Source organism: Schizosaccharomyces cryophilus (genome assembly GCF_000004155.1).
Source record: "Schizosaccharomyces cryophilus OY26 unplaced genomic scaffold supercont4.7, whole genome shotgun sequence".
In the NCBI taxonomy this organism is placed as follows: Eukaryota; Fungi; Ascomycota; class Schizosaccharomycetes; order Schizosaccharomycetales; family Schizosaccharomycetaceae; genus Schizosaccharomyces; species Schizosaccharomyces cryophilus.
The window spans coordinates 482,501-505,944 of NW_013185630.1; the positions used below are offsets into that span (position 1 = coordinate 482,501).

Consider the following 23,444-nt stretch of genomic DNA (forward strand, 5'->3'; position numbering starts at 1 on the left):
CGTTACCTGGGGTAACACCCATATAGTAAATATAAACAAACTGGAAATACAGTAAAAAAAAAAAAAAGTAATGCAATTGGTTGGGGAGTTGGTTTTTTTAATTTACTATATTAGAACAATTGTAGGCAACAACAGCTGTTTCCAGGTAAGATCTTGAATAGACAAGATTTCTCTGGATCTGAGCTAGTCGACTCATTTATTGACAAGAGCAGTTTGGTTAGTCATCCTAGATATTCCGTTAGATATCTGACACGTATTAGAAAAAGAATATGTTATACAGAAGTTTGGGTTGTCAGTATTGCATAGGAGTAGGGTATGATTCAATGGTATATTTAACACCCCAAATTGACGAGTTGGGTTGCCTTTTAGAGGTGAAAAATATTGGCTCAAATAGAAAAATATTATGCGAAAGCTTTTCTGAACTATCACCGGATGTCTAATAACTTATTTGGTTTTGTCAAATCTGAAATTTCACTAGGGTAATTCTATCGTTAATATATAGTTTTGTGCAATAAAAACTGGTACAGTGACTACAAAAGAGGTATCGGATGGTTATCAATTGCTCTATTCTATCAAAAGTAATATAATGAAACCATCTTTATCGGATTCGGTATTTCTTTGTACTCAAGAACCTTCCCTTTTTATTTATCTGAAACAAGACTATTACTATACAAAATTAAATAAAGGTAAATTAAACAACTGTATAACGCCCGGTAGGAGCAGCCTTGCTGGACCCTTCGAGGCTATGTTCAACACCCTCTAAAAGCAAGCGTTTGAGCTCAGTGACAGCTTGACTAACAACCAATTCAGATGGCCCTTCGATCCACAGGTACAATTTCTCCTCGCCGGCTTCTGGATTTTTCCCTGGAAGATAAAAGTTACCCCTCGTCGTAATACTCGTTCCAGTCAATTCTGTTACATGCATAATATTTGCATTGTTCGTAACAGCCCATCTTGCTTGCTGAGGATAATCATTAATTTCCATCTTCGCTTTAAACTCATCCGTATCACTTTTGATGATGGAGATGGGTTGTGTCAACTTATTTGCTTGTCCATTTTGACCACTTAATGCTCGAGCAGTAATACCACCGATTGCTGCTCGAACTCTATCAAGTGTAAAATCACCAGTAGACTTTTCAGCAGGCAGTTTCTCCAAAGGAGCGTGCTCCTCTTCGACTTGTTCTTCTTCAACATCTTCGCCGTAGGCCTTTCTTTGCATTTTACGCTCTGCATTTCTTGTTTCATCTAAGCGAGACAGACCTTTACCTCCATAACCACCACCAGCAGCCTTTTCTTTACCAGCTTTGACTTTTTCAAGGAATTGCTGTGCTAGTTTTCGCAACTCATCAGGAACATGCTGTTTACTTAATTGCAGAGCTTTTGCAATATCAACAGCATATTTTTCTTGGTCTGGAGTAATGAATGTAACAGCAACGCCGGTATGACCAGCACGACCCGTCCTACCAACTCGATGCACATAATCCTCCATGTGATTAGGACAATCATAGTTCACAACAAGTTGTAATGATTTCACATCTAGACCACGGGCAGCTACGCTGGTAGCTATTAAAACGTCAAAAACACCTGCCTTAAAATCACTAATCGTAGAATCGCGATCGTTTTGTTCCTTTCCTCCATGAATTGAATTGCTGGTATACCCACGTTTCATTAAATCAGCGAACAAAGCATCAGCAGCTTCTTGTCTATCGACAAACACTAAAGTTCGGACATCTGCCTTTGTATTATATAGTTCACCCAAAAGTTCCAAAAGGCGCATAAACTTTGATTCTTCAGAGCGAACCTCAACAATCTGTTCAACCTCAGAGGCTACGACGGATCTTCCTCCGACCGTGATTTCTATTGGCTTCTTTAACACCTTCCTAGCTAAAGCTTCCATTGCCCTTGGAAATGTAGCAGAAAACAGAACTGTCTGCCGGTTAGGGCGAACGTTATTTATTATCCGCATTACTTGTGGTTCAAATCCCAAATCAAACATACGGTCAGCTTCATCCAATACCAAATAAGTACAGCGATGTAAGTTAGTTACCCGTCCTTGATTGGCACTTAAAACATCAATCATCCTACCAGGTGTGCACACAACAATCTCTGCTCCACGCTTTAACTCTGCAATTTGATCTTTAATAGGCGCACCTCCATATGCACAGACAGCCCTTAAATTCAAAGCTTTTGCAAAAGGTTTGCATTCTCTATGAATCTGAACAGCTAATTCACGCGTCGGGGTCATGATAATACCTATAGGGCCCTCACCATTCCTCAACGGCCGCTGATCTCGAATATGTCGGAACATTGGAAGAAGGAAAGCAATTGTTTTACCACTACCCGTCTTAGCCACGCCTATAACATCTCTTCCGGATGAAATAGCCGGAATTGCTTGAGACTGAATGGATGTTGGGTTTCCGTAACCAAGGCCTCGTATTACATCCATCGTTTGGGCGGATAATCCACATTGGCTCCAGCTGGTGACAGGTTTAGGGCAATCTATACCACGAACTTTGATGCCTTCTAAGGAAGCACGCAATTCATCGACTTCTCTAGGAGTAAGATGTTTGAGTTCTTCAGGCTCAACATAGAAATCTTTTCGAAAATCTTCATAATTCATTTTCGAATGATCTACACTTATTACATCTTTTTTCTTTGATCGCTTAGCGGCAAGAGCGAGCAAGTTCTCCTCTTCTTCCAAAGTTTCTGATTTAATTGTACGTTCATCTTCGTTTGCATGAGAGTCAATGACCTCAGTGTTCAATAAACCTGGTCGAACTGTATCAGTAGAGCCAACAAGCGATTCCATATAAGCATCTAAAGGGTCAACCTCATCTTCGTCCATGGCAGTTGGGTTTGAGCTAGCTTGTATGCCTTCCCTGTCTTCTTTATCCCATAAGTCTTCGTAATCTTGCAAATTCAGTCGTCTGGGTGCATCGTCATCATCCATATGCACGCGATTTATTCTTTTGGGCTCTTTATTGTTGTTGTTCAAGCGTCCTAGTTCAAACCCCGAGATCCCCTTAGAAGGCATAGCGTTTTTGTCGGTTTGCAAAAGATTATGAGGAGGCTTAATTGCAGCGGTTGAGTCTTTCTTATTAACAGACTGTGCAGCTTTTGATTCCTTCCAAGCACGTACTTTTTCCAATCGTGTTTGGATTTTGGGATCAAGAGGCGGATTTGTCGGAGAAGCTGATACCTTATCTTCGGGTTTTTTGTCTTCATCAGAAACACGGGGCTTATTAATGGTAGGTATAAATTCAGACGAGTCATTTGTTTCTGCTGAAGGAGGAGGCGGTGGGCGTTCTGTTTTGGCAGGCTGGTCAAACCGAGATCTCCTTGGAAGACGCTCCTGTTCTTTTCTCTCTTCAGAATTTTTTTCAGAAGCAGTTACATAGTTTGGCCTGCGAGAGGAATCTTCTAAAGTCGAGGTAGCATTATACCGTGAAGGATGAGAGCTCCTGCTAGGAAGGGTAGTCTCGCTTCTTCTTTCATTCTTATCATCGTAATTGTACCGATCATGCTTCCAGCTATCCTCTCTATTATTCCTTCGTATAGAATGGGATCTATGATAATCCGATCTACTTTGGTGACCGTAATTGGAACTTCGACGATCGTCATAGCGATCGTAAAATTTTGAGCTTCTATAATTGTACCGATCTCTATGAGATGGTCGTCTTGGCGGCGACCTTGATCGAGTATCTCTTGACATGTATATGTAGTGGTTCTCTGTTAGTTCGGTGCTACAGGAATCTCATAGATGAGAAGGCTATGGTGGCATCTAAATGTACAAAACTAGCCTTTTTACTAATTTAATTAAAAGAAATTAAAAAGTATTTATCCGCAACCGGGTTTTAAGTATTTTATCATACGTGAACAATTCAGGCTAATTACCATATACACGGTAAAAACTTAAGATTTCTCTTTAAAACCCAAGTTTCACAAGTATCCTTCGTAAATTATAAATTAAACAGCTTCTATAAGAATACATGAACAGTTACATTGCTCAAAGCACAATTTTGAAGGGACTTAAGATCCGTATTTAAAAGCTTGCAACTGATTGTGTTTTCAAGGTCTCGCATTCAAAAACATGGACATACCTATCCATTTAACACTCTCCTACCAAAAAAAGATTTTTAATGAAGTTATCAATGAGGACGGACTCTGTGTTATGGCACCAGGCCTTTCTTTACTTCAAATTGCAGCAAATGTTCTAGCTTACTTTGCCGTTCCAAGGTCGTTAGTCTTGCTGGTCGGAGCCAATTCTAATGATAATGAACTAATGCAGCGAGAGTTGGAAGAGGAATTGGGAAAAACTCTACAAATTGTAAACACAGAAACTATGTCCGTAGACAAACGGTAAGCAAAATATCATTCATGTGAGATTAATTCAATTAATAAGCTGACTCTTGTATTATAGAGAAAAAGCATATCAAGACGGAGGCATTTTTTCTGTAACCAGCAGGATTTTGGTAATGGATTTATTGACTCATATAATTCCCACAGAAAACATTACTGGGCTCGTATTACTGCATGCAGACAGGTATTTTCGTTTTTCCTCTGTTACACTAAACTGACCTTTTTCAGAATTGTTTCAACGGGAACAGAGGCTTTCATTATACGGTTATATAGAGAGAAAAACAAAACTGGATTCATTAAGGCCTTTAGCGATGACCCAGAACGATTTTTAATGGGAATCAATGCTCTCAGCAATGCTTTGAGATGCATGTTTCTTCGCCATGTCTTTATTTATCCTCGGTTTCATGTTGATGTAACTGAATCTTTAGAAAAGACACCAGCGGATGTTATTGAGTTAAATGTTGACTTTACAGATTCTCAGAAGTCAATTCAATCTTGTCTACTTTCTTGTATTGAAGCTACCGTTCGAGAACTTCGCAGATACAACTCAGCTTACCTAGACATGGAAGAATGGAACATCGATTCTGCCTTACACAGGAGCTTTGATGTGACTATTCGTCGTCAACTGGATCCGGTTTGGCACCGCGTGAGTCCCAAGAGCAAGCAATTAGTAGGCGATCTGTCCACCTTAAAGTTCCTCTTGAATGCACTAATTTCTTACGACTGCGTCAGCTTCCTGAAGATTTTGGACACTATCATTCTTTCAGTTCGCACCGGAGGATTTTCCAGTAATGCTCAACCCTCACCATGGCTCATGTTAGATTCCGCAAATACAATGATTCGAATAGCTAGGGATCGTGTTTACCGTTCTCCAACTGGATCCATGGATGAATATTATCCTGTCTTAGAGGAACAACCGAAGTGGTCTGTTTTGCGCGATGTTTTAGAAGAAATTAGCCATGAAAATATACTCCATGAAAGCAATGACCCTGGTATGTTTTTCATGAAAAGCCTACTGCTAACTTTTAGAATTTTCCACGAACTCAATTCTTATAATGTGTTCAGAAGAACGGACCTGCTTACAATTACGAGATTACTTAAGTACTATACATTACGACACTAAAGAGTCCTTTAAAATGATGAACAGTCGACTGATGGACTACTTCCACTGGCGTGAACAGTATAGAAATATGAGTAATTCGATTAGCAAGATTGAAAGAAATTCTAAAGAGAAGCAAAACACCCCTGAAACTAGCAGAAAAGGTGCTCCTGCATCTAAACGGAGAAGAGTAAGAGGAGGAGGCATAGCTGCGTCTCGGTCTACAACAGAAAGCAATTTGGCTCAAGATAATTTCTCCAAAGATATACGCTTGGAAAAACTGTATGTATCTCTCTCGTCGTTTAACGTTATTAACATATAGTTTGCTCTCTCAAATATCGAAGTCAACCTATACACAGGAAGAAAATGAATCTTTCGAGGTTCTGAGTGACACTAATTCCATTTATATTTATACATACAATTATGAAATGGATACCCTTCTTTTAAATAGTCTGCGCCCACGATTTATTATCATGTTCGATTCCGATCCTGACTTTATCCGGCGTATTGAAGTGTATAAAGCTACCTATCCACAAAGAGCAACACGAGTATACTTTATATATTATGGAGGGTCCGTTGAAGAACAAAAGTACCTTTATACCGTTAGAAGAGAAAAAGACTCCTTTTCCAAGTTAATTCGTGAACGATCAGTAAGTTGAAGAAATTTAAATGGTTACGCTAATCTTTTTTAAGAATATGGCTGTTGTTCTTACAGGAGAAAATGAACGATTCGAAGGCCAGGAAACAAAGTTTTTAAGAAATGTGAATACACGCATTGCTGGTGGAGGTCATGTTTCAGTGACAAATGAAAAACCAAGGGTATAAGAAAGCGCTGTTCATTTATATACTAACGCGTTTAGATAGTGGTGGATCTTCGAGAATTTCGAAGCTCTTTGCCGTCCATACTGCATGGAAACAACTTCTCTGTTATTCCCTGTCAACTACTGGTTGGCGATTATGTGCTTTCCCCAAATATTTGTGTTGAAAGGAAGTCTATACGTGACTTAATACAGTCGTTAAGTAGCGGGAGACTCTATTCTCAGTGCGAAGCTATGCTGGAGCATTATGAGGTACCCGTGCTGCTAATCGAATTCGAGCAAAATCAAACTTTCACTTCTCCCGTAAGTAATTTAAATCTAGTTAAATTTTACTTTGCTAATATAATAGCCGTTTTCGGATCTTTCTACTGAGATTGGTAAATCAGATGTACAGTCTAAGTTGGTGCTTTTAACTATTGCGTTCCCTAAGCTGAGAATCCTTTGGTCATCGAGCGCTTATGCTACGTCTCTGATGTTCCAAGATTTAAAATCCTTGGAAAAAGAGCCAGATCCCGCTGTTGCAGCTTCCATTGGTTTGGAAGCTGGTCAAGATTCCACAAACACTTACAATCAGGCTCCAGTTGACTTACTAATGGGACTTCCCTATATATCTATGAAAAATTACAAAAATGTTATTTATAGTGACGTGATAAATATACAGGACGCTTGCGAAGTAGATGAACGAAAATGGTCTGAACTTATAGGACCTGAAGCAGGACGTTCACTGTATACTTTTTTCCGAAAGAAATTAAAGGATTATGAATAAAAATTATTTAATGAAGGAAATATAATAAACGTTTAAACCTCGTTTCTATCTTAGTCAGTATTCATTCTCTTAGTAGACTAAGACGAACACCAAGAACTGTCTTGATATATGCCCAATATAGACAATGTCAGAAGCGGAAGCAAATGCTGTAGAAAGTGTTGATAACGATTTTGAATCCCCTCCAACGGTGTTTCAATGTAAAAACTGTCTTCAAATTGTAGGCGATTCCAATGCATGGGTGATATCGCATCGTGAAATGAATAGCTTTACATTGAGTGGTAAGGTTTTAGAGAAAACTGGTTTTAACATAGTTTTAGACTTAGCAGAAAATACTTTCGATATTGAAGAGCTTTTAAGGACTTCAGACGATGGCCTTTGGTAGGTCCAAAAATGCTTACTAGCAATTACTAACACTAATTCAGCGTATATTCCGGAATTAAGTGTACAAAGTGCAATACAGCTATAGGTTGTATATTTCGTTCGACTCCTAGGTACTTGGACGATATAAGGTATAATGGCCCATTTTCTGTTTGATCAAGTATTAATCATAGACAGAGATATGTACACTCTCACAATGGATAAAATATCGGCGTATGTATACTTCTTAAAATGCATTCGTTAATCGTAAAAAAGCTATGAAATAGGTGCTAAAACTGTGAATCCGGAAGGCTTAACACGGTACCAGGTAGACCTAGAGATTAAAGAAGATATATTGAAGGTACGATTGTTACACTATTTTATTGAACTAATTTTGATGTACCTTTTAGCTGAAATCCTTCTGTCTATCTTTGTTTGAGAAATGTCAATCACATTCAGAGTCTATTGAATCTATCTGGGATATTATAAAGCAACTGCCATTAGAAACGAAGGCGGACCGTGATCTTTCACCAAAACAAGCAAAAAGAGGAATTAAGCGGACTCGAAAATAGATGTTCACCAACATCGAAATATCATTGAGCAAGACTTATTCACGCTAATGTGCTTCTTGTATCATTACAGAGTAGCATCTGTAACGATTACACAAGTTTTACTCAAAGAATCTTCGAGTCCGAGTCTACAAGTGTAGTAGGGATATGCTTGTTTGGTATATAAGTGCTGAATATCGTTTCGGTTTAATCAGCAAATAGTTCTTTCTGTAATTGAGGACATCAAGAAAGTAATGGTCAGAATTAAGGTTCCTTCAAATGTGACATCTGGTTGAGTCATCCTTGTATCATATCGGACAAAGTTAGATTCATGGTTTGAGTCTTTACAACATCTTTTTGAGATAAAAAACATGTATAGTCTATTAATCTTTTTACTCTCTTTTCCTTCGTTTCTCTGTATCAAGGGATTCATGTTAGACCCAAATGATACCTCTTCCGTTGATGAAGCTGCAGGTGTAGTTGCTGATGGGTTGCTAAATTATTATGCTGGATACAAAAAAGGAGGGACCATTGGAATGTTTTTACCGCCTGCGTATTGGTGGGAAGCAGGTGCTGCTTGGAATGTACGGAATTAAATTTACAAATCGAAACCGATCTAACTATTCAGGGTCTTTTAAATAGATATTTATCTACTGGAAATTCAACCTATAATGATCTCGTAAAGACGAGCATGTTATATCAAGTGGGTGAAAATTCTGATTATATGCCTTCTAATTTTTCAACCTCAGAAGGTAACGACGATCAGGCTTTTTGGGGTCTCGCTGCAATTTCAGCTGCAGAAGCTAATTTTTCTAATCCGAACGCTGATGAGCCTCAATGGCTAGAACTGGCTCAATCTGTTTTTAACCAACAGGTTAATCGCTGGGACGGTAGTAAATGTGATGGAGGAATAAGATGGCAAATAACAGAATTTAATTCTGGTTTCGACTATAAAAATTCCGTAACGAACGGTGCCTTTTTTCAGCTTGCTGCGAGATTGGCGCGCTTCACTGGAAACGACACTTATACGCAATGGGCCGAAAAAGTGTACAATTGGAGCATCAAAGTAGGTTTTGTTCACGAGGATTATACCGTTTTTGACGGGACATCAACAAAAGACAACTGCTCTTCCATTGAAACTACCGAGTGGACCTACAACAGCGGCTTGTACATGGCGGGTGCAGCGTTTCTGTATAATCATGTACGTTTTTTTTATTTCTTTCTTCTAACGTGGAATAGACAGGATCGTCAATCTGGAGAACAAGGACAGAAGGTTTTGTAAATAAGGCGATTGATTCCTTCTTTCACAACGATGTTTTATACGAACCAGTTTGTGAGCTTAATGGCTCCTGTAACTATGACCAAACATCCTTTAAAGGATTTTTGGCTCGATTTATGGTGTACACTGCGCAAATGGCCAGTTATATGCTTCCTAAGATTGAGCCTCTTTTGTACAAGACAGCCATTGCTGCAGCAAAAGCTTGCTGCGGAGGTCATGATGGAGTTACTTGTGGCTTTCAGTGGTGGTGGTTTAATGATACATGGGATGGTAAGTGAAATCTTCCCTTTACGCTATGTATTAACTTTTTTCAGGGCTTTATGGTTTAGGAGAACAATTATCTGCATTAGAGGCAATACAGGCGCCTTTGTTACTTAAAAACATTCATATTTATAATAGCACCGATGGTGGGTCTTCTACTGGGGATCCTATGGCTGGCTTGTACACGCCGACAGTATCGTTTGCTATGACGAAGTTCACGATTGAAAAGCAGCATTGGATTCTTCTTATTATTAGCCTTGTTCTTTTGTTACTTGTAGCATTTTAAAATGTTTCTTTCAAGGTAGACGTCGATTGTCTATACACCTTGAGTTACTGAGGTAGTTCTTTGGAGCTCTGAAGGCTTTCTTTAGTACTTTCACTATCGTGTTTCCAACATCAGTAGTGTTTTAAAGTTATTTAGTTACGGTAAACGATTCTTTTCGGTGCCTAGGAAAATTGCAGACAACTTTGAGTAGAGACTCTATTTGCTTTCAAAGGCATATATTCCTTTCATTTGGATATACTTATTATGCTACTTTCCTTCGTTTTTTGTTTATATAGAATTTTACAGCATGCTTTCATTTCAGGTTATAAGAGAATGAATTTACAAATGGAAATTTATATTGTATATAAAGTTAGCAAATTAGTAAATATTTCCAAGCAGTGAGTGTTTTTTTTTTAAGTAGGATCATGAGACTGCACTTCTACTTAAGGCAATCCTAAAAATATGAACTTACTCAGTACCAATTGTTCATAAGGTAAGTAAACATGTAGATATGGTTGAACGGTCATCAATCTTTAGTTATTCCTTAATAGAAGAAATTTTCTTAATATGGAATGGCTTTTTAGCTGATTGAATGACATCTGATATGAGTATTTAACCAGATCATAAGCTAACATGAAATAGAGTTGTTAAATCCGAAAAAGCTAAAATGTCGAAGGAAACACTATTGAGTACTCCTTTACATGGTGTATATATTCCTGCATTTTTAATTGTGTTCGGAACTTTTGTAGTGAAACGCGAGTGGATGGGATACTCGATCTTACTTGCCTTGGCCCTAGGGTTTCATAAGTTTTGGCGTGGACGTGTTCGAAGAGTTTTGAACAGTAAAATTCAATACTTTGAATTGAGCGACAAAGCTGTCTTAAACCATAACACCGCCATTTATCGCTTCCGACTTCCTCGCTCTAACGATGTCCTTGGCTTGCCAGTTGGACAACATTTAACGGTAGTTGTTGAGGTGGATGGAAAAGAACATTCCCGATCTTATACACCTTTGTCCTCAGATGTTGATAAGGGCTACTTTGATTTGCTTGTCAAGGCATATCCCAATGGCGTTGTCAGTAAGAAGATTTCCGAACTTAAAATAGGTGATAGAATTGGCATCCGTGGCCCCAAGGGCAATTGGAAACATCAGGTTGGTCTTGCTCGTCACTTTGGTATGATTGCTGGGGGTACTGGTATAACTCCTATGCTTCAAATTATCCGTGCTGTTCTTTCCAACCCTGAAGATCCTACTCAAATTACTCTTTTGTATGCAAATGTCTCTGAGAAGGATATTATTCTACGCGAGGAAATTGAAGCCTTAGCTGAAAAGGATCCGAGATTCACGGTACACCATGTTCTTAATAATCCACCAGAAAATTGGACCGGCGCCGTTGGTTATGTTACCGAAGAGCTAATTAAGCACCACTTCCCTGCTCCTTCTCCTGACTCCAAAGTTCTCATTTGCGGACCTACACCCATGGTCAATGCTATTCGTAAAGCTACAGTTGCATTGGGATACGAAAAGGCTCGTGCAATTTCCAAAATTGAAGATCAGGTGTATGTTTTTTAAATTTGTTTGTTCTTTACTTGTCTATAGAAATACTATCGTTTATGTGCCATTGCTACCAACCTTTATGATCTCAAGTAGATAATACTTACCGCAATAAATCAAGAATTTTATTCTTAAAATGAAGATTAGTTAATCTGCTCTAAATCATGTTATAAATTAAAGATCATAACTTTTGGAATCCCACCACTTGTAAGAAACAAAGATTTACTGAACTGTCTTAGTAGAGTAAACCAAATAAAGCAAAAAACAGCGTTTATAACAATGAAAAATCCAAACAATTCATAGGTATTGGAAACAAAAATAGCTCAAAATGCGAACCAATGAAATCATGATAATAAGCGTCAAAATACACTGAGGCCAACACATTTTTAGCCAAGGATATAGAAAGTACCTGTCTAAACCGACGGTTTAGTAAAACAAAGAAGACTGCATTGCGGAAAGACAAACAATCGATGAAGAGGGAGCATCCAAAAAAAAAAAAAAGAAAACAAAAAAGGCGCTCATGAATGGGCATCAAAACAAATAAGGAAGACATTTTTTTTTAATGGTAATGAAGTAGGTAATTAGGAGTGAAACATGATGCAAAACAAAAATCGGATCGTTTCCGTAGGAAACTTAATTGAAAGGAAAAAAAAGTGAAGACGAAGAAACTATAAAATCATAATAACCGGAATGATAGAGGAATAATACGGTATTAAATATTTCCTTGCTCTTCTAAAACCGAAATTAGGTCTTTTAAAGGGAACGTGTCACGGGGATCTAAAAGATGAAATTCTTTTGCAAATGCAATGAAATGAGCAAAAAAAGAGTTCCAATGTGCTTCTAAAGATAAATGAAGGATCTCTCCATAATGAGCATAATATATATGAGCAAATACGCGAAACATTTGTTTATAAATAGATCGTACAATTGCATGAAAATTCGTAGGAAAGGGTAAGCCTGCTTTTGTTGGGAAAACGTTTTGATCTTGCAGTCGATTTTCAATCCAGGCCAAAACATATTCTATATACTGAGGTGCTGGTAAAGAGAGAGGCTTACGGTTATTATCTAACCATTTGTAATCAAAACTAAACAAGGAAAAGTTAGTGTCAAAAATAATTATAAATTGCATGAAGAAGGCACATACTTGGATCCTGCCAGCATAATGGGACATGTGTCTACTCTACAGAACGAAGTAAAGACATCATAAAAGTGGTTCAAATAAGTAAAAAGCTCATAAACTAAGATAAATGTGTTAGTATTTAAATTTCATAACAAGAAGACACGAAAAAAAAATTGAAAGCAGGAGAAGTGACTCAACATTTAGGAAAGCAGGCATCGCGAAAACAGCGAAATATGGATTCAATAATAGAGGTCTAACATAAAGTCCTAGTCCTTCACTGAAAGCAACAAAGAAGCTAGATTATTCTATGCCATTCTCATTCAATAATCTACGTGTCTTTTAAGTAGTACCTACCATTCAATGCAAGCCATTCATCCAAATCCACATATTTCGGCAAAGATACAATTGTGAGGAAGTTTCCTTTCACTAGATGATTTCGAACAAATGGTTGCAGCAAGTAAAGAGGGGGTTGATTCGAGCTAGGAGAATTTGTTCTTGACAATTGAACCGTAGAGCTCTTTTTAAATGGTGACCCCGATGTTGAATTTCCCGAATTGGAATTATTCTGATGTTTTTTCGACCGGTTGCCGCGAGTAATTCCTCTTAAAGAATTCAACAAAAACATGGGGAAAGTCAAGTTGAATCAAGCAACCTCAGAATGTAAATAGCATGAAAATAGTGCGACGCAAAGAGAATTAACAGACGTGATAAACCACATAACGAATGTCCTACGCACTACGAGAATTTGATAATTTCGACATGTTTATTTCTTTTGTTCCTCTTCTTTTTTTTTTTCAACGGAATGCTCAATCGTTTATGCTGGAACGCGTGTAAATCACAGGGTTCATTTGCACGATGTGTTACTTCAAAATTCATTCTACTGGGTCGCTGGCCTTTGTAGCTCCTGGTTCTTTTTTAGGAAGTACTTGGGTTATTTCTTTATTACGCTTTTTAGTATACAAGTCTCTCTGGCACTGACTGAGTCTATTTGATTCTTAGATGAATTGTTTATCAAGGTACAAGAACGCGCTACGTTGTATTGGGTAAACATACACATGATAAAGCAAGGAGAGTTAAGGATCGTAGACTAGGAGAAGAGATTCTCATTTCCATTACCCTTTTAAGAAGACAAAAAAAAGAAATAAGAAAATCAGTATGTCCTTGGTTCTGTTCTTTCTGTTCTACCTAATTCCGACTTGAGTGTTTTTTACTGAACATGCTTTGGGTTTCGTTCATGCAAATACCGAACTGCAACCAGTTTTGCCTTAGGGTAGGGTTCGAGTACATGTGACTGCATTTTCGGACGCACAACTGTAGGGAAAATGAACGCCAAAGATTTTGCTCTTCAACCAAAACGAAATGGCACCAGGACTTGTCGTTGGATTAAACAAGGGAAAGGCTTTGACCAAGCGTCAATTGCCTGAGCGTCCTTCTCGTCGTAAAGGACATCAATCGAAGCGTACTTCTTTTGTTCGCTCTGTCGTCCGTGAGGTTGCTGGTTTCGCTCCCTATGAACGTCGTGTTATGGAATTGATCCGTAACTCTCAAGACAAGCGTGCTCGTAAGCTCGCCAAGAAGAGAGTATGTTGCTTGAAATTTTCTCTATTCTTCTTACTAACCGTCTTTAGCTTGGTACCCTCAAGCGTGCTAAGGGCAAGATTGAAGAGCTTACCGGTGTCATTCAAAGCTCTCGTTTGGCTCATTAAAAGAAATGTTATGTGTTGTAATAATCAAAAGGCATTACAATTTACTTCTGTTGAAAACTGTGCAATGTGGATGTAGACTTGTATATTGTAAAGAACTTTATTTTGTAGTTTTGTATTCCTGGATTTTGGTGAATCGTAGTAGGAAAGGTCGTTACTTTAAGTGGGGATTCAACCGAGGATTAAACCAGCGGGAATTGTGTATGAGTAAATTTTGAGTTGCTATTTTCTCTTTTGAAAAATACCCGCTCTATCGCAAGGTTTCCTCTGGCTTTTGACTAAAAAAATATCAAAAAGTCTCTCGAGCCAGATTCGAACTAGCGACCAACCGGTATCTTAGACATTACAGCCGGGTGTGATAACCAACTACACCATCGAGAGTTGCTTATTATGCTAAGTCGCATTAGATAATTTAAAGATAATAATTTGTAGTGCAGCAAAAAATAAAAATTCAATATAATGATGAGAATACTACTGAGGAGAGTAAAGGAATCATGAAAGAAGTATGTGATGCGTAAAGTTGTTAACTCATTTCTTCAAACTTTTTTTATATACAAAGTTGCATATTTGTATGCGACTGTCCATTTGCTGTTCTTATAAAAAAGGAAAAATTTAATAATAATAATAATAATAAATAAAAAGGTACAAAACAATCTTGAAAACTAGAAAAATGAATCGATAAATAAAATATTTGATTAAATCTCATGATACTTGTTTACCGCATCTTGTTTGTTTGTTCATCAATTGATCCCTATATGAGAACAATTGCTAAACGTACGAATGGATGTTTTTTGTTGTAGTGCGTTTCATTATGAAGTAGAAATTAGAAAAAAAAATTGGAATATATAATTCGTTTCAAAATTTCCCAGGCTTTGTTTTTTTTTTTTTTTCAATTCTAGTTAAACAACCTCAATTCTTCTTTTCAGAGGTATCAAGATTTGACCAACGCGGGAAAAGATACAAGTTCATAAAAAAAAGAAAAAAAAATTCAAAGGATAATCGAAGTCAGATCTATCAGCCATAGTTTTCTTCTCTTTTCCTTTTCGTTTATGCATTTTTTGTGTTACTTCTAATGCCTTAAAATAAACATAAATAATAATAGGTGACATATGCAATCAACATAACTCCTGATGGTGTAGTTGGTTATCACACCCGGCTGTAATTTAAAGGATACCGGTTGGTCGCTAGTTCAAATCTGGCTCAGGAGATATTTTTTTGGTCTTCCTGTTTATAACAGGATTCTACGATACAAAGCATTAGAAAATAAAAAAAACAGTCTTCAACTATGGGAACACAGTCCACCCCTTTCTTTTTGGTAATTCTTTCAATAGTATCATCGTTCTATCTCCAAATGAAGTTTTTGAGGAATACTTTTCGACTATATTAGCAGCTATTTGAACTATTAACATATCATTAATTCATATCACGAGTCTAATTTAATATCATACAACGGTCAAATATTAATATGAACAAATTTGTTTTACGACTCCAGTTCAATTCAGGGTCGGCTAATGTTTGTTAAGAATACAATCAACAATTTGCATTCTTCTTCTCTTATTTCTTATTTCTATCAAAGCATTTACTACCTATGGTATCGCTTACATTGAATTCAAGCTATTGGCTAAAATAGGTACGAAACTGCATTAAGGGATGCGCATTTTCATCCTTGAAAATGGCTATAAAGTAGCGAATTATCTTTATTGTTTTTTCTTTCTTCAGGACTTGAATCCTTCCTTTCTACAAACCGATTCGTTTAGGGAGTTTCGCTAAAATTTGGGTAAGAATTCCTTATATGACGATGGGAATAACGAGCTAAGGATATGGAGACTATTGTAACCTACGCTTTCCCTATATTCATAATACAAAAATCAAGGTCAAAACGGGCACTGAAGAAGGGAATTTGACTAAAAAATTAGAGGGATAGATACACAAAAGGATTTTACTTATCATCGGCGACATACAAAACAAGAAAATGACCTCACGTGCTCCATATTCGACAATTCCTCTGTCGGTCAATCAAGATTCTTATGCAACACGTTCCAGCTATGGACTTCGACAAAGAACACTTTCGGAGCGTGCTTCTCAGATTGTGGAACAGGCGGAGATTTTTTTGTCTCCTTTAGGTCCCTATATGCCCATTTTGGGTCGGTTCCTTATTGTTGCTACGTATTTTGAAGACGCAATCCGAATCGTAACACAATGGCCTGAACAGGTTTCTTATATGCGGGATTATCGTCGCTTTCGATTCGGTACTGCTCCCTTGCTGCTTTTTGTATGTGTGGTCCTCATGTTCATTGGATCAACAATGGTGGTGTTTAGAAAGCGCCAAGCCTATGCCATTGGTTCTCTTTTGTTTGTAACTGTTCTACAAGCTTTTGCCTATGGACTACTTACCAGCGGCGAGATGTTCTTCCGAAACGTTAGTGTCATTGGTGGACTTTGCCTTGTGGCTAGCGATACTTTTATTCATCGTCGTCTCAACCGATTTGCTGGCTTACCCGCCGTTTCTGAGCACAATAAACGTACTTATTTCCAGCTTGCCGGTCGTGTCTTGCTTATTTTCATGTTTATTGGCCTTTTAGCCAAGGAAGGAAGCGGCATCACATACACTCGTATCTTTGTTCATCTTCTGTCCGGAATCGCTTGTACAATGGTTGTCATCGGCTTCAAAGCTAAGTATTTCGCCGCTATACTGGTTTTAATCCTTTCAGTCTCCAACTTTATTATCAATAGTTTCTGGTCCATTGCTAGAAATAGTCCCCATCGTGATTTTTACCGCTATGACTTCTTCCAGACGCTTTCTATCATTGGTGGCCTGTTATATCTCGTTAATACTGGTCCTGGTAAATTTTCTGTTGATGAAAAGAAAAAGATATATTAGATTGAGTTTCTTCTGTCCTATGTGCACAACTTTTTTTATATTACCCAGGAAAACTATTATATGGTTTCGACTTTCCCTCTGCATAATTCTTGCCATAGGACTTGGTGGTCTCGTACCGCTTTAGCATGCTTGTCAACCGTAAAAAAGAAAAAAAAAAGAAAAAAGAAGACGATATCGCGTGACCATACGCCGCTATCAGTACCTATTTTGTTGGTACTTACTTTTTGATTTATTTGTAACGCCATCTAGACGTATACGTATGATTATCTACAGCATTGAGATTTCATGTAGGTTGCTACATGCTTTTATGATTCTTTAAGCATCCATCTAGTATGACTTGATCTAGTTTTGCTCATGATTTATAATGTCTCTTATCTGACATACATTTAATATTCATTTTATATTCTATATTCCTCTTCTTTTCACATAAGATGACTTCCCTTAAGATTATTATAGATTCATAATATCATTCTAACCAATATTGTCTATAGTCATGTAACACTGCATTGATAAACAATATGTAAATCATGCGTCTGCGTACTTTTGAGCTCACAGCATTTCATGACTTACCATTTCGATATCTTCAATCAAAGCACTATTTTTTGCGGGTAAACCTTCTAACATGGGCGTAGATTTCATATGACCGATAATATGTTCATAAATATTAGGGTTGGGCTTTAAGGGATTATCGTTAATTGAGAAATACAAACAATGTTTCACAGGGCAAGTCCAAATACCTGACTGTATATCGGATTCTAACTGAACTGGATAAACTTTTTGCACTTTATAAAGCACATATCGCCTTTGTTTCTCAGCTTCAACGTCGGAATACTGAAGTACGCGCAGTTTGGTTGATTTAGGGGTAGTCTCTCGAGGATTAAAGGGAATAGAAGTAGAAGGAACAGGGACTGAAGTGGTTGTTGGGGAGCCCTTAACTAGATGCGCAAACGTATTTTTTTTGTTGAGCCATATTTCATTCCAAAAATTAGGAATATTAGAACGAACCTTGGGATATGATTTTTTCAAACATTCATATAAGTAACTATAGATAGAGAACACTGGCCAGTAACCAATTTCTCGAGAAAAAAGTTGCAAAAATTCAGGAAGGATACTAATTAATAAATCTCCAACTTTTTCTTGTTGCACTGCAGCTTGAGTACTTAGATGATGCACGTACTGAGCGTAAGTATAATCAGCACCTGGCAAACTACAACTTATTTGTTTAAGAAGAGTAAAATATAAAGGTAAAGCCACTTTGCTAGGCTCCAATTTACTGGAGAATAGGTCAATATCGGTATTCTCTTTTTCGGGTTTGACGAAAGGGGAATCAAGTCGTTGAAGCAGCTGTTGGCAACGGGTCCGGAACTGAACTCTCGCTTGGTATATAGTAGTCTGATAGCCAACAGCATGCTTTAAATCATTAAACAAAGCTGATCCTCGCCAGGAGGGGGTAAAATACATAATCTGTAATAATGCTTCTCCATGCCCAGTGATTTTGGTTTTTGCTTCAAGGTATGTACTTTGAGATTCTTCAGCAACCACGCGGGATGCTTCCTCCAGAGAAATGGAATGAAAGTTTGAGTTTTCTTGCGATGCTTGTATCCGTTTCCACAGTGTAATAGCATCGAAATTGGGATCGACTATCCGAAGACCTGGAAGCCAGGAATCATTATGGGGTATATGTATTGGAAACGTTTGTGTAAGACAATAATGTTGCTGCTGTATCTTCAAGGGAGACACACGGAAAGGCTGAACTGGTTGAAAAGCTAGGGATGGCCTTTGGTCTTTTAGCTGATAAGTATCTTGATTCTCTATTTTTGTAGCTGACGGACGCTTAGTATTTTTCCTCCGGGAACGGACTTTTTGAATATTTGCATTGATCTCAAATATTACATGCTCGTATGAAGAACGAATTCGTTGTAAAAAAGGTGATTCCGCCCATATATGAAGAGAAGTCGCACTGGTCATTTGTAGCAGCAAAAATCGAAGGTGTTTTTGAATAAGCAAAATGGCATGATACTCGGACGCAAGGTTCATCCTTTCGCTCACAGTAGAAATGTAGCTATCGTAGTCTTGCAAGTGTCCCCGTACCATGTCCTGCTTGAATTTATTCTTTAAGACAAAAAATAATCGATTTTTCTCCAGAATTTGTTCATAATATGGTTGGTACTCTTCAGAAGAAGACAAGATAATATAGCGACGATTTGACGTGATAATCCATAGCTTTGTCGTTTCCTCTTTGAACTCATCTCTCAAGCTGAACGTCCATATAGGAGAGATTTTAATGGAATGGCCAAGGACCGTACTATCCTCGTTTGACCCACCATGCTCCCTTTTACTCATTACCAATAGCCCCGTTAGTGTAAAGGGCCCGTGTTCCATTACGTCTTCAAGGTCGGACAGCTCCCCGTACTCATTTGTTATAGTAACATGTTGTAACATGTGTGTCTCGCGTTTGTCAACCGACTTTCTACTCGTCGATGTAGCAGGCATTTTTCTTATCAAAACAACAATCCCTTGATAGACCGCACAAAAATTCCCTTTACATAGCCTGCATATTTGTCCCTGCTAAGTCGCCCTCCTACAATGTTGTTGTAAACAAATGAACATGAATTTAATGGAACTGTACGAATTGTGGTAGACTACTGTAAGTACTTAACGAACTTAAGCGAGGAGAATTCCATCCATTGAACAGTTCATCCTATTCGAACTGGTTAGGTTGTCTCTCGTATAGATAGGAGACTTACGGGCTCTTGTGTAATATAATATTTCAGTAAAAAGTGTTTTGCCAATTGAACCTTGCATTACTGTTAAAGAGGATGTTCAAGTAAATGACCATGCTTTCACATACTCCTGATCAGTGTAATTTTTTCTTTTGAATATAGATGCATTAAAACTCATACAACTTTTGAACTTACTAATATGGAATACTCTAATTGCTGACAACAATCGACACTATGCCTGAGTGGTTAAAGGGATAGACTAGAAATCTATTGCGGTCTCCGCGCGCAGGTTCAAATCCTGCTGGTGTCGTTTTTTAATTTTTCTGCAAGTTTATTTGCAATCGATTATGTAATGCTTTGTAAATTAAACTTACTGTTTTTATATACACTGTTCACGATATACTTTAGAACTTTTAGCAGAGTTCATTTTTCTTGAATCTCAATTTAGCGAAATACAAAGAGTACGGTAAAGTTTATAACGTTTACGTAACGCAATTGTAATTCAATAATACGGATGTGAAGCGTTGCTGCTTTTTTTACCCCCCACTTAAGGAAGATGTTACTCAGACGTAGCGAAGCATGATCCAAAGAACTTACCAACAACCAAACGCCTCTGTATGAAGAAGTAAACAAAAGAGTTTGACGAATTCGGGGTTACAAGCCGGGATATTATAGCAGAAATTGCTTTGCGAAAAATCTCAACTTATGAATTTATGCAGAACACATCAAAGTGTTGCCTGCCTAGTTCGTATAGTGGCAGAAACGCCAAGTATCCAGAGAGAAAATTGGAAAAGTTAAAATGCCCAGAAAACGGTTCGTTTGCGAAAGAAATGAAAAATCGTGAAAGAAATTCAGATTTTTCGCTACAAAAACCTACACGTCCTTTAGAGGTCCTGTCTCCAGGTAGAAGACAAAGTGACCAGTTTCCACATTCTGAATTTGAAAATACTGTACATCAACCTTTAGCCCCCATTTATCATGCCCCTGTATCAAATTTGTCTCATCCGCAAGTTAATGAACGACAATCGCATACCGCTCCGCTCAGCCGACGTTCTTCCGATCACTATCAGCAACTTACTCCTAACAATCAACAGACTGCTTTTCATGATTCTTTACAAGACCTTCTTCAGGACACTAATTTTGCCGATATGCATTGTCAATCTCCCTTCTCAGCCACAGAACCTTCAATCCATGTTGAGGAACCATCCTCAATGGAACCGGATGCAAATGAAACTCAAGCATCCCAAGACGTTCACCCTGCAAGGAAAGCCAGTAAATCACTGCGTGTGTTTGAGTCCTCAACTTTAAACCCTAATGATGCCAACAATAACACCTTGCATCCAGTTCCTGAGAATGATTCTCTAGGACGAAATTCCCCTGCAGTCCCTGATCAAATCACGAAATACTCTCATCAAAATTATCATTCAAACTCTACCCCCGCCCTTCTTGAACCTAATGTGGGCAGTGCACACCCTCAAGGAATTTTAACGACAACTCCAAAAGCTTCTCGAGGTCGTAAAGAAGGATCCACAAGTTCCAAGACCACCGCTACATACATTCCTCACCACCCTTCTACTAGGTCATCTCAACATTTACCTCTCTTACCTGATGCATCGTTTGAATTTGATCGCTCTCTATCTCGCCCTCGTACTAGCCCCTTGTCTACTCCCCGTTCTTCATTTTCCTCAAAATCGTCTTCTCCTCCGGATGACAATCCCTTTTTTAATTGGAATGTTGATTATCCAATTACTGTCCAGTTAGAACCTTTCAAGCATCAAGTTGGTGGCCATACGGCTTTTTTCCGGTTTTCTAGAAGAGCTGTTTGTAAGCCGTTGACTCGCAACGAAAATACTTTTTATGAAACCATTGAGACCTGCCATCCTGAATTGTTACCATTTATTCCTAAATACATCGGTGTTTTGAATGTCACTCATACCGAAACAGATCAGAAGAAAGACGAAGCAGAAGGAACTGAAAATGATCGTGACGTTACCCAGTCTTCCTCTAAAGCTGCCAAAAAAAACGTGTATGGACAATCGTCTCAACGACAACCATGTGGATATATCCCGGAAGTCAGTGTGGAACAAAATCGGCACATTTTTCCTGAATGGATGCTACCCGGCCAGATTCGACATGATACTGAAAGCGATCACAACAAATCTAGCTCTATCGATGATCGGCCATCTTCTAATGATGGAGAGTCTTCACAACCTCGAAAAACGCCTTGGGGTACTACATTGATCAATAGAAAGCTACGTGAACAAGTATTAAAAGAAGTTTTTGCCCCTAAACATGCTCGTCAATCACAATCACTAGGATCTCGCTACAAGTTAAGGAAGTCGCACCGATCGAGCAGACCCTCTGTTTTTAGAGATAACACTGTTAATATTTACCATTTTGATCATAACTCTCGCTCCAGACGAAATTCTGAGGCTGATCCTAATAAGAGCTTGTCGTGTAGTGTTGAAGATAAGTCTTGTGATATGTGCACGGCTGTTGACGAGGAAAATGAAGAAATGGACTATGATCCTTTAAGTAAGCAGAACAAAGGTTCTCGAAACCAAAGACGATACTCTTCTGATGCTGTATGGGAGGAGCCAGAATCCAGCGAATTCCCCCGTTTATCTGAGATGTTGGGCGATTACGAATGCAAACCGGGTTTGCCGAAATCATCTACGTATATTGAAAATTCCAAGAAATTGCAAGCTCAAAAAAATGCATCAGAAGTGCCTATGTTCGCCATGGACAACGAAGACTTATATGAAGGTCCTCCTCCGCTTGAAGCTGTTGACAATAACATATCAGATGACCAACCGCATAGAACCACTTCATTCCCGATATTGCCAAAGGCATCACATGAAGAACAAGATGTACCAAAGCATTCCAAGGAAGAAGACAGCTCCTTGCATAGAGCGACTCAAATAGAACGCTATATTGTCATTGAAGATTTAACGAGTGGAATGAATCGTCCTTGCGTTCTGGATGTTAAAATGGGAACTAGGCAATATGGTATAATGGCCACTGAAAAGAAGAAAGCTTCTCAAACAAAAAAGTGTGCAATGACTACGTCTCGTGTTTTAGGTGTCAGAATATGTGGAATGCAAGTGTGGCATTCATGGTTTCAATCATACACGTTTGAGGACAAGTATGTTGGTAGAGATATAAAAGCAGGCGAGGAGTTTCAGCTTGCATTAATGCGGTTTTTGGGATGGACGGAGGATGATGAGGATAATGAACATTTACTAATACATCATATCCCTGCTATTTTACGAAAATTAAGACATCTGGAACAGATTGTTCGTTTGTTAAGAGGTTCTAGATTGTATGCGAGCTCTCTTTTATTTATATATGATGGTGAACCTTCACCGAACAACGGATCAAGTAGTTCTTTAGATCACGAAGGAGCAAACTCAAGAGAGATTGACATTAGAATTGTCGATTTTGCAAATTGCGTTTTTGCAGAAGACAAAAACATGCTCTCGGAAGCAACTTGTCCTCCTCAACACCCCGATTCGTATGACAAAGGATATATTAGGGGTTTGCGTACTTTACGCCTTTATTTTTCTAAAATATACCGAGAGGCAAAAGGAATGCGCGTTGCTGAACGTGGTTATGAAGATAATCTCACCGATGCTTGCGATGAGCTAGGTGAAGAGCTTGACTTTCCTGATGAAGACGCTGATGCTTGCGGAGATGCTTCTACTTGATTA

At 38.2% G+C, this 23,444-nt stretch overlaps 10 protein-coding genes and 3 non-coding genes across 13 annotated transcripts; 9 read left to right on the top strand and 4 right to left on the bottom strand.

Annotated features, from left to right (window-relative positions):
- Positions 1-544: 544 nt before the first annotated feature.
- Positions 545-3,754, bottom strand: SPOG_03407 (ATP-dependent RNA helicase Prp11). The gene has a single exon (XM_013169822.1). The coding sequence runs from the start codon at positions 3,710-3,712 to the stop codon at positions 692-694; it is 3,021 nt and encodes a 1,006-aa protein (XP_013025276.1). The 5' UTR covers positions 3,713-3,754; the 3' UTR covers positions 545-691.
- Positions 3,755-3,904: 150 nt separating this feature from the next.
- SPOG_03408 (DNA repair endonuclease XPF) lies at positions 3,905-7,084 on the top strand. Its single transcript, XM_013169823.1, has 8 exons — positions 3,905-4,359; positions 4,421-4,543; positions 4,588-5,351; positions 5,389-5,740; positions 5,781-6,108; positions 6,152-6,277; positions 6,319-6,579; positions 6,626-7,084. The coding sequence occupies exons 1-8, from the start codon at positions 4,091-4,093 to the stop codon at positions 7,040-7,042; spliced, it is 2,640 nt and encodes an 879-aa protein (XP_013025277.1). The 5' UTR covers positions 3,905-4,090; the 3' UTR covers positions 7,043-7,084.
- A 48-nt stretch (positions 7,085-7,132) lies between these two features.
- Positions 7,133-7,971, top strand: SPOG_03409 (kinetochore protein Mis18; the record flags this gene model as incomplete). The annotated part of the gene is made up of 6 exons (XM_013169824.1): positions 7,133-7,320; positions 7,360-7,420; positions 7,465-7,551; positions 7,598-7,633; positions 7,676-7,760; positions 7,810-7,971. The coding sequence occupies exons 1-6, from the start codon at positions 7,167-7,169 to the stop codon at positions 7,969-7,971; spliced, it is 585 nt and encodes a 194-aa protein (XP_013025278.1). The 5' UTR covers positions 7,133-7,166.
- A 347-nt stretch (positions 7,972-8,318) lies between these two features.
- SPOG_03410 (mannan endo-1,6-alpha-mannosidase) lies at positions 8,319-10,153 on the top strand (the record flags this gene model as incomplete). Its single annotated transcript, XM_013169825.1, has 4 exons — positions 8,319-8,531; positions 8,576-9,148; positions 9,187-9,496; positions 9,541-10,153. The coding sequence occupies 4 exons, from the start codon at positions 8,319-8,321 to the stop codon at positions 9,771-9,773; spliced, it is 1,329 nt and encodes a 442-aa protein (XP_013025279.1). The 3' UTR covers positions 9,774-10,153.
- Positions 10,154-10,208: 55 nt separating this feature from the next.
- Positions 10,209-11,508, top strand: SPOG_03411 (cytochrome b5 reductase). Its single transcript, XM_013169826.1, has 2 exons — positions 10,209-10,245; positions 10,395-11,508. Exon 2 carries the CDS (start codon positions 10,420-10,422, stop codon positions 11,323-11,325), a length of 906 nt encoding a protein of 301 aa, XP_013025280.1. The 5' UTR covers positions 10,209-10,245; positions 10,395-10,419; the 3' UTR covers positions 11,326-11,508.
- SPOG_03412 (protein kinase activator Mob2) lies at positions 11,362-13,089 on the bottom strand. Its single transcript, XM_013169827.1, has 3 exons — positions 12,782-13,089; positions 12,452-12,545; positions 11,362-12,392 (listed from the first exon to the last, which is right to left on the bottom strand). The coding sequence occupies exons 1-3, from the start codon at positions 13,050-13,052 to the stop codon at positions 12,020-12,022; spliced, it is 738 nt and encodes a 245-aa protein (XP_013025281.1). The 5' UTR covers positions 13,053-13,089; the 3' UTR covers positions 11,362-12,019.
- Positions 13,090-13,732: 643 nt separating this feature from the next.
- On the top strand, positions 13,733-14,193 carry SPOG_03413 (60S ribosomal protein L36). Its single transcript, XM_013169828.1, has 2 exons — positions 13,733-14,008; positions 14,056-14,193. Exons 1-2 carry the CDS (start codon positions 13,787-13,789, stop codon positions 14,131-14,133), a joined length of 300 nt encoding a protein of 99 aa, XP_013025282.1. The 5' UTR covers positions 13,733-13,786; the 3' UTR covers positions 14,134-14,193.
- Positions 14,194-14,427: 234 nt separating this feature from the next.
- On the bottom strand, positions 14,428-14,511 carry SPOG_16355. Its single transcript has one exon. It is a non-coding gene; the product is annotated as a tRNA-Tyr (tRNA).
- Positions 14,512-15,254: 743 nt separating this feature from the next.
- Positions 15,255-15,338, top strand: SPOG_16356. Its single transcript has one exon. It is a non-coding gene; the product is annotated as a tRNA-Tyr (tRNA).
- A 764-nt stretch (positions 15,339-16,102) lies between these two features.
- On the top strand, positions 16,103-17,011 carry SPOG_03414 (cargo receptor for soluble protein; the record flags this gene model as incomplete). Its single annotated transcript, XM_013169829.1, has 2 exons — positions 16,103-16,205; positions 16,254-17,011. 2 exons carry the CDS (start codon positions 16,103-16,105, stop codon positions 17,009-17,011), a joined length of 861 nt encoding a protein of 286 aa, XP_013025283.1.
- A 355-nt stretch (positions 17,012-17,366) lies between these two features.
- On the bottom strand, positions 17,367-19,617 carry SPOG_03415 (Rik1-associated factor Raf2). The gene has a single exon (XM_013169830.1). The coding sequence runs from the start codon at positions 19,502-19,504 to the stop codon at positions 17,561-17,563; it is 1,944 nt and encodes a 647-aa protein (XP_013025284.1). The 5' UTR covers positions 19,505-19,617; the 3' UTR covers positions 17,367-17,560.
- A 345-nt stretch (positions 19,618-19,962) lies between these two features.
- SPOG_16357 lies at positions 19,963-20,044 on the top strand. The gene has a single exon. It is a non-coding gene; the product is annotated as a tRNA-Ser (tRNA).
- A 403-nt stretch (positions 20,045-20,447) lies between these two features.
- Positions 20,448-23,441, top strand: SPOG_03416 (inositol polyphosphate kinase; the record flags this gene model as incomplete). Its single annotated transcript, XM_013169831.1, has 2 exons — positions 20,448-20,547; positions 20,638-23,441. The coding sequence occupies 2 exons, from the start codon at positions 20,448-20,450 to the stop codon at positions 23,439-23,441; spliced, it is 2,904 nt and encodes a 967-aa protein (XP_013025285.1).
- Between the last annotated feature and the right edge of the window lie 3 nt (positions 23,442-23,444).

Coding starts and splice junctions, on each gene's coding strand:
- SPOG_03407 (XM_013169822.1), bottom strand. CDS start 3,712: ATGTCAAGAGATACTCGATCAAGGTCGCCGCCAAGACGACCATCTCAT.
- SPOG_03412 (XM_013169827.1), bottom strand. CDS start 13,052: ATGTTTTTGTTGAATTCTTTAAGAGGAATTACTCGCGGCAACCGGTCG. Junction 12,546..12,781: donor TGAATGGCTTGCATTGAATG/GTAGGTACTACT, acceptor CATTTATCTTAG/TTTATGAGCTTTTTACTTAT. Junction 12,393..12,451: donor ATTATGCTGGCAGGATCCAA/GTATGTGCCTTC, acceptor TTCCTTGTTTAG/TTTTGATTACAAATGGTTAG.
- SPOG_03413 (XM_013169828.1), top strand. CDS start 13,787: ATGGCACCAGGACTTGTCGTTGGATTAAACAAGGGAAAGGCTTTGACC. Junction 14,009..14,055: donor GTAAGCTCGCCAAGAAGAGA/GTATGTTGCTTG, acceptor AACCGTCTTTAG/CTTGGTACCCTCAAGCGTGC.
- SPOG_03411 (XM_013169826.1), top strand. CDS start 10,420: ATGTCGAAGGAAACACTATTGAGTACTCCTTTACATGGTGTATATATT.
- SPOG_03408 (XM_013169823.1), top strand. CDS start 4,091: ATGGACATACCTATCCATTTAACACTCTCCTACCAAAAAAAGATTTTT. Junction 4,360..4,420: donor ACTATGTCCGTAGACAAACG/GTAAGCAAAATA, acceptor CTTGTATTATAG/AGAAAAAGCATATCAAGACG. Junction 6,278..6,318: donor TGACAAATGAAAAACCAAGG/GTATAAGAAAGC, acceptor TAACGCGTTTAG/ATAGTGGTGGATCTTCGAGA.
- SPOG_03415 (XM_013169830.1), bottom strand. CDS start 19,504: ATGCCTGCTACATCGACGAGTAGAAAGTCGGTTGACAAACGCGAGACA.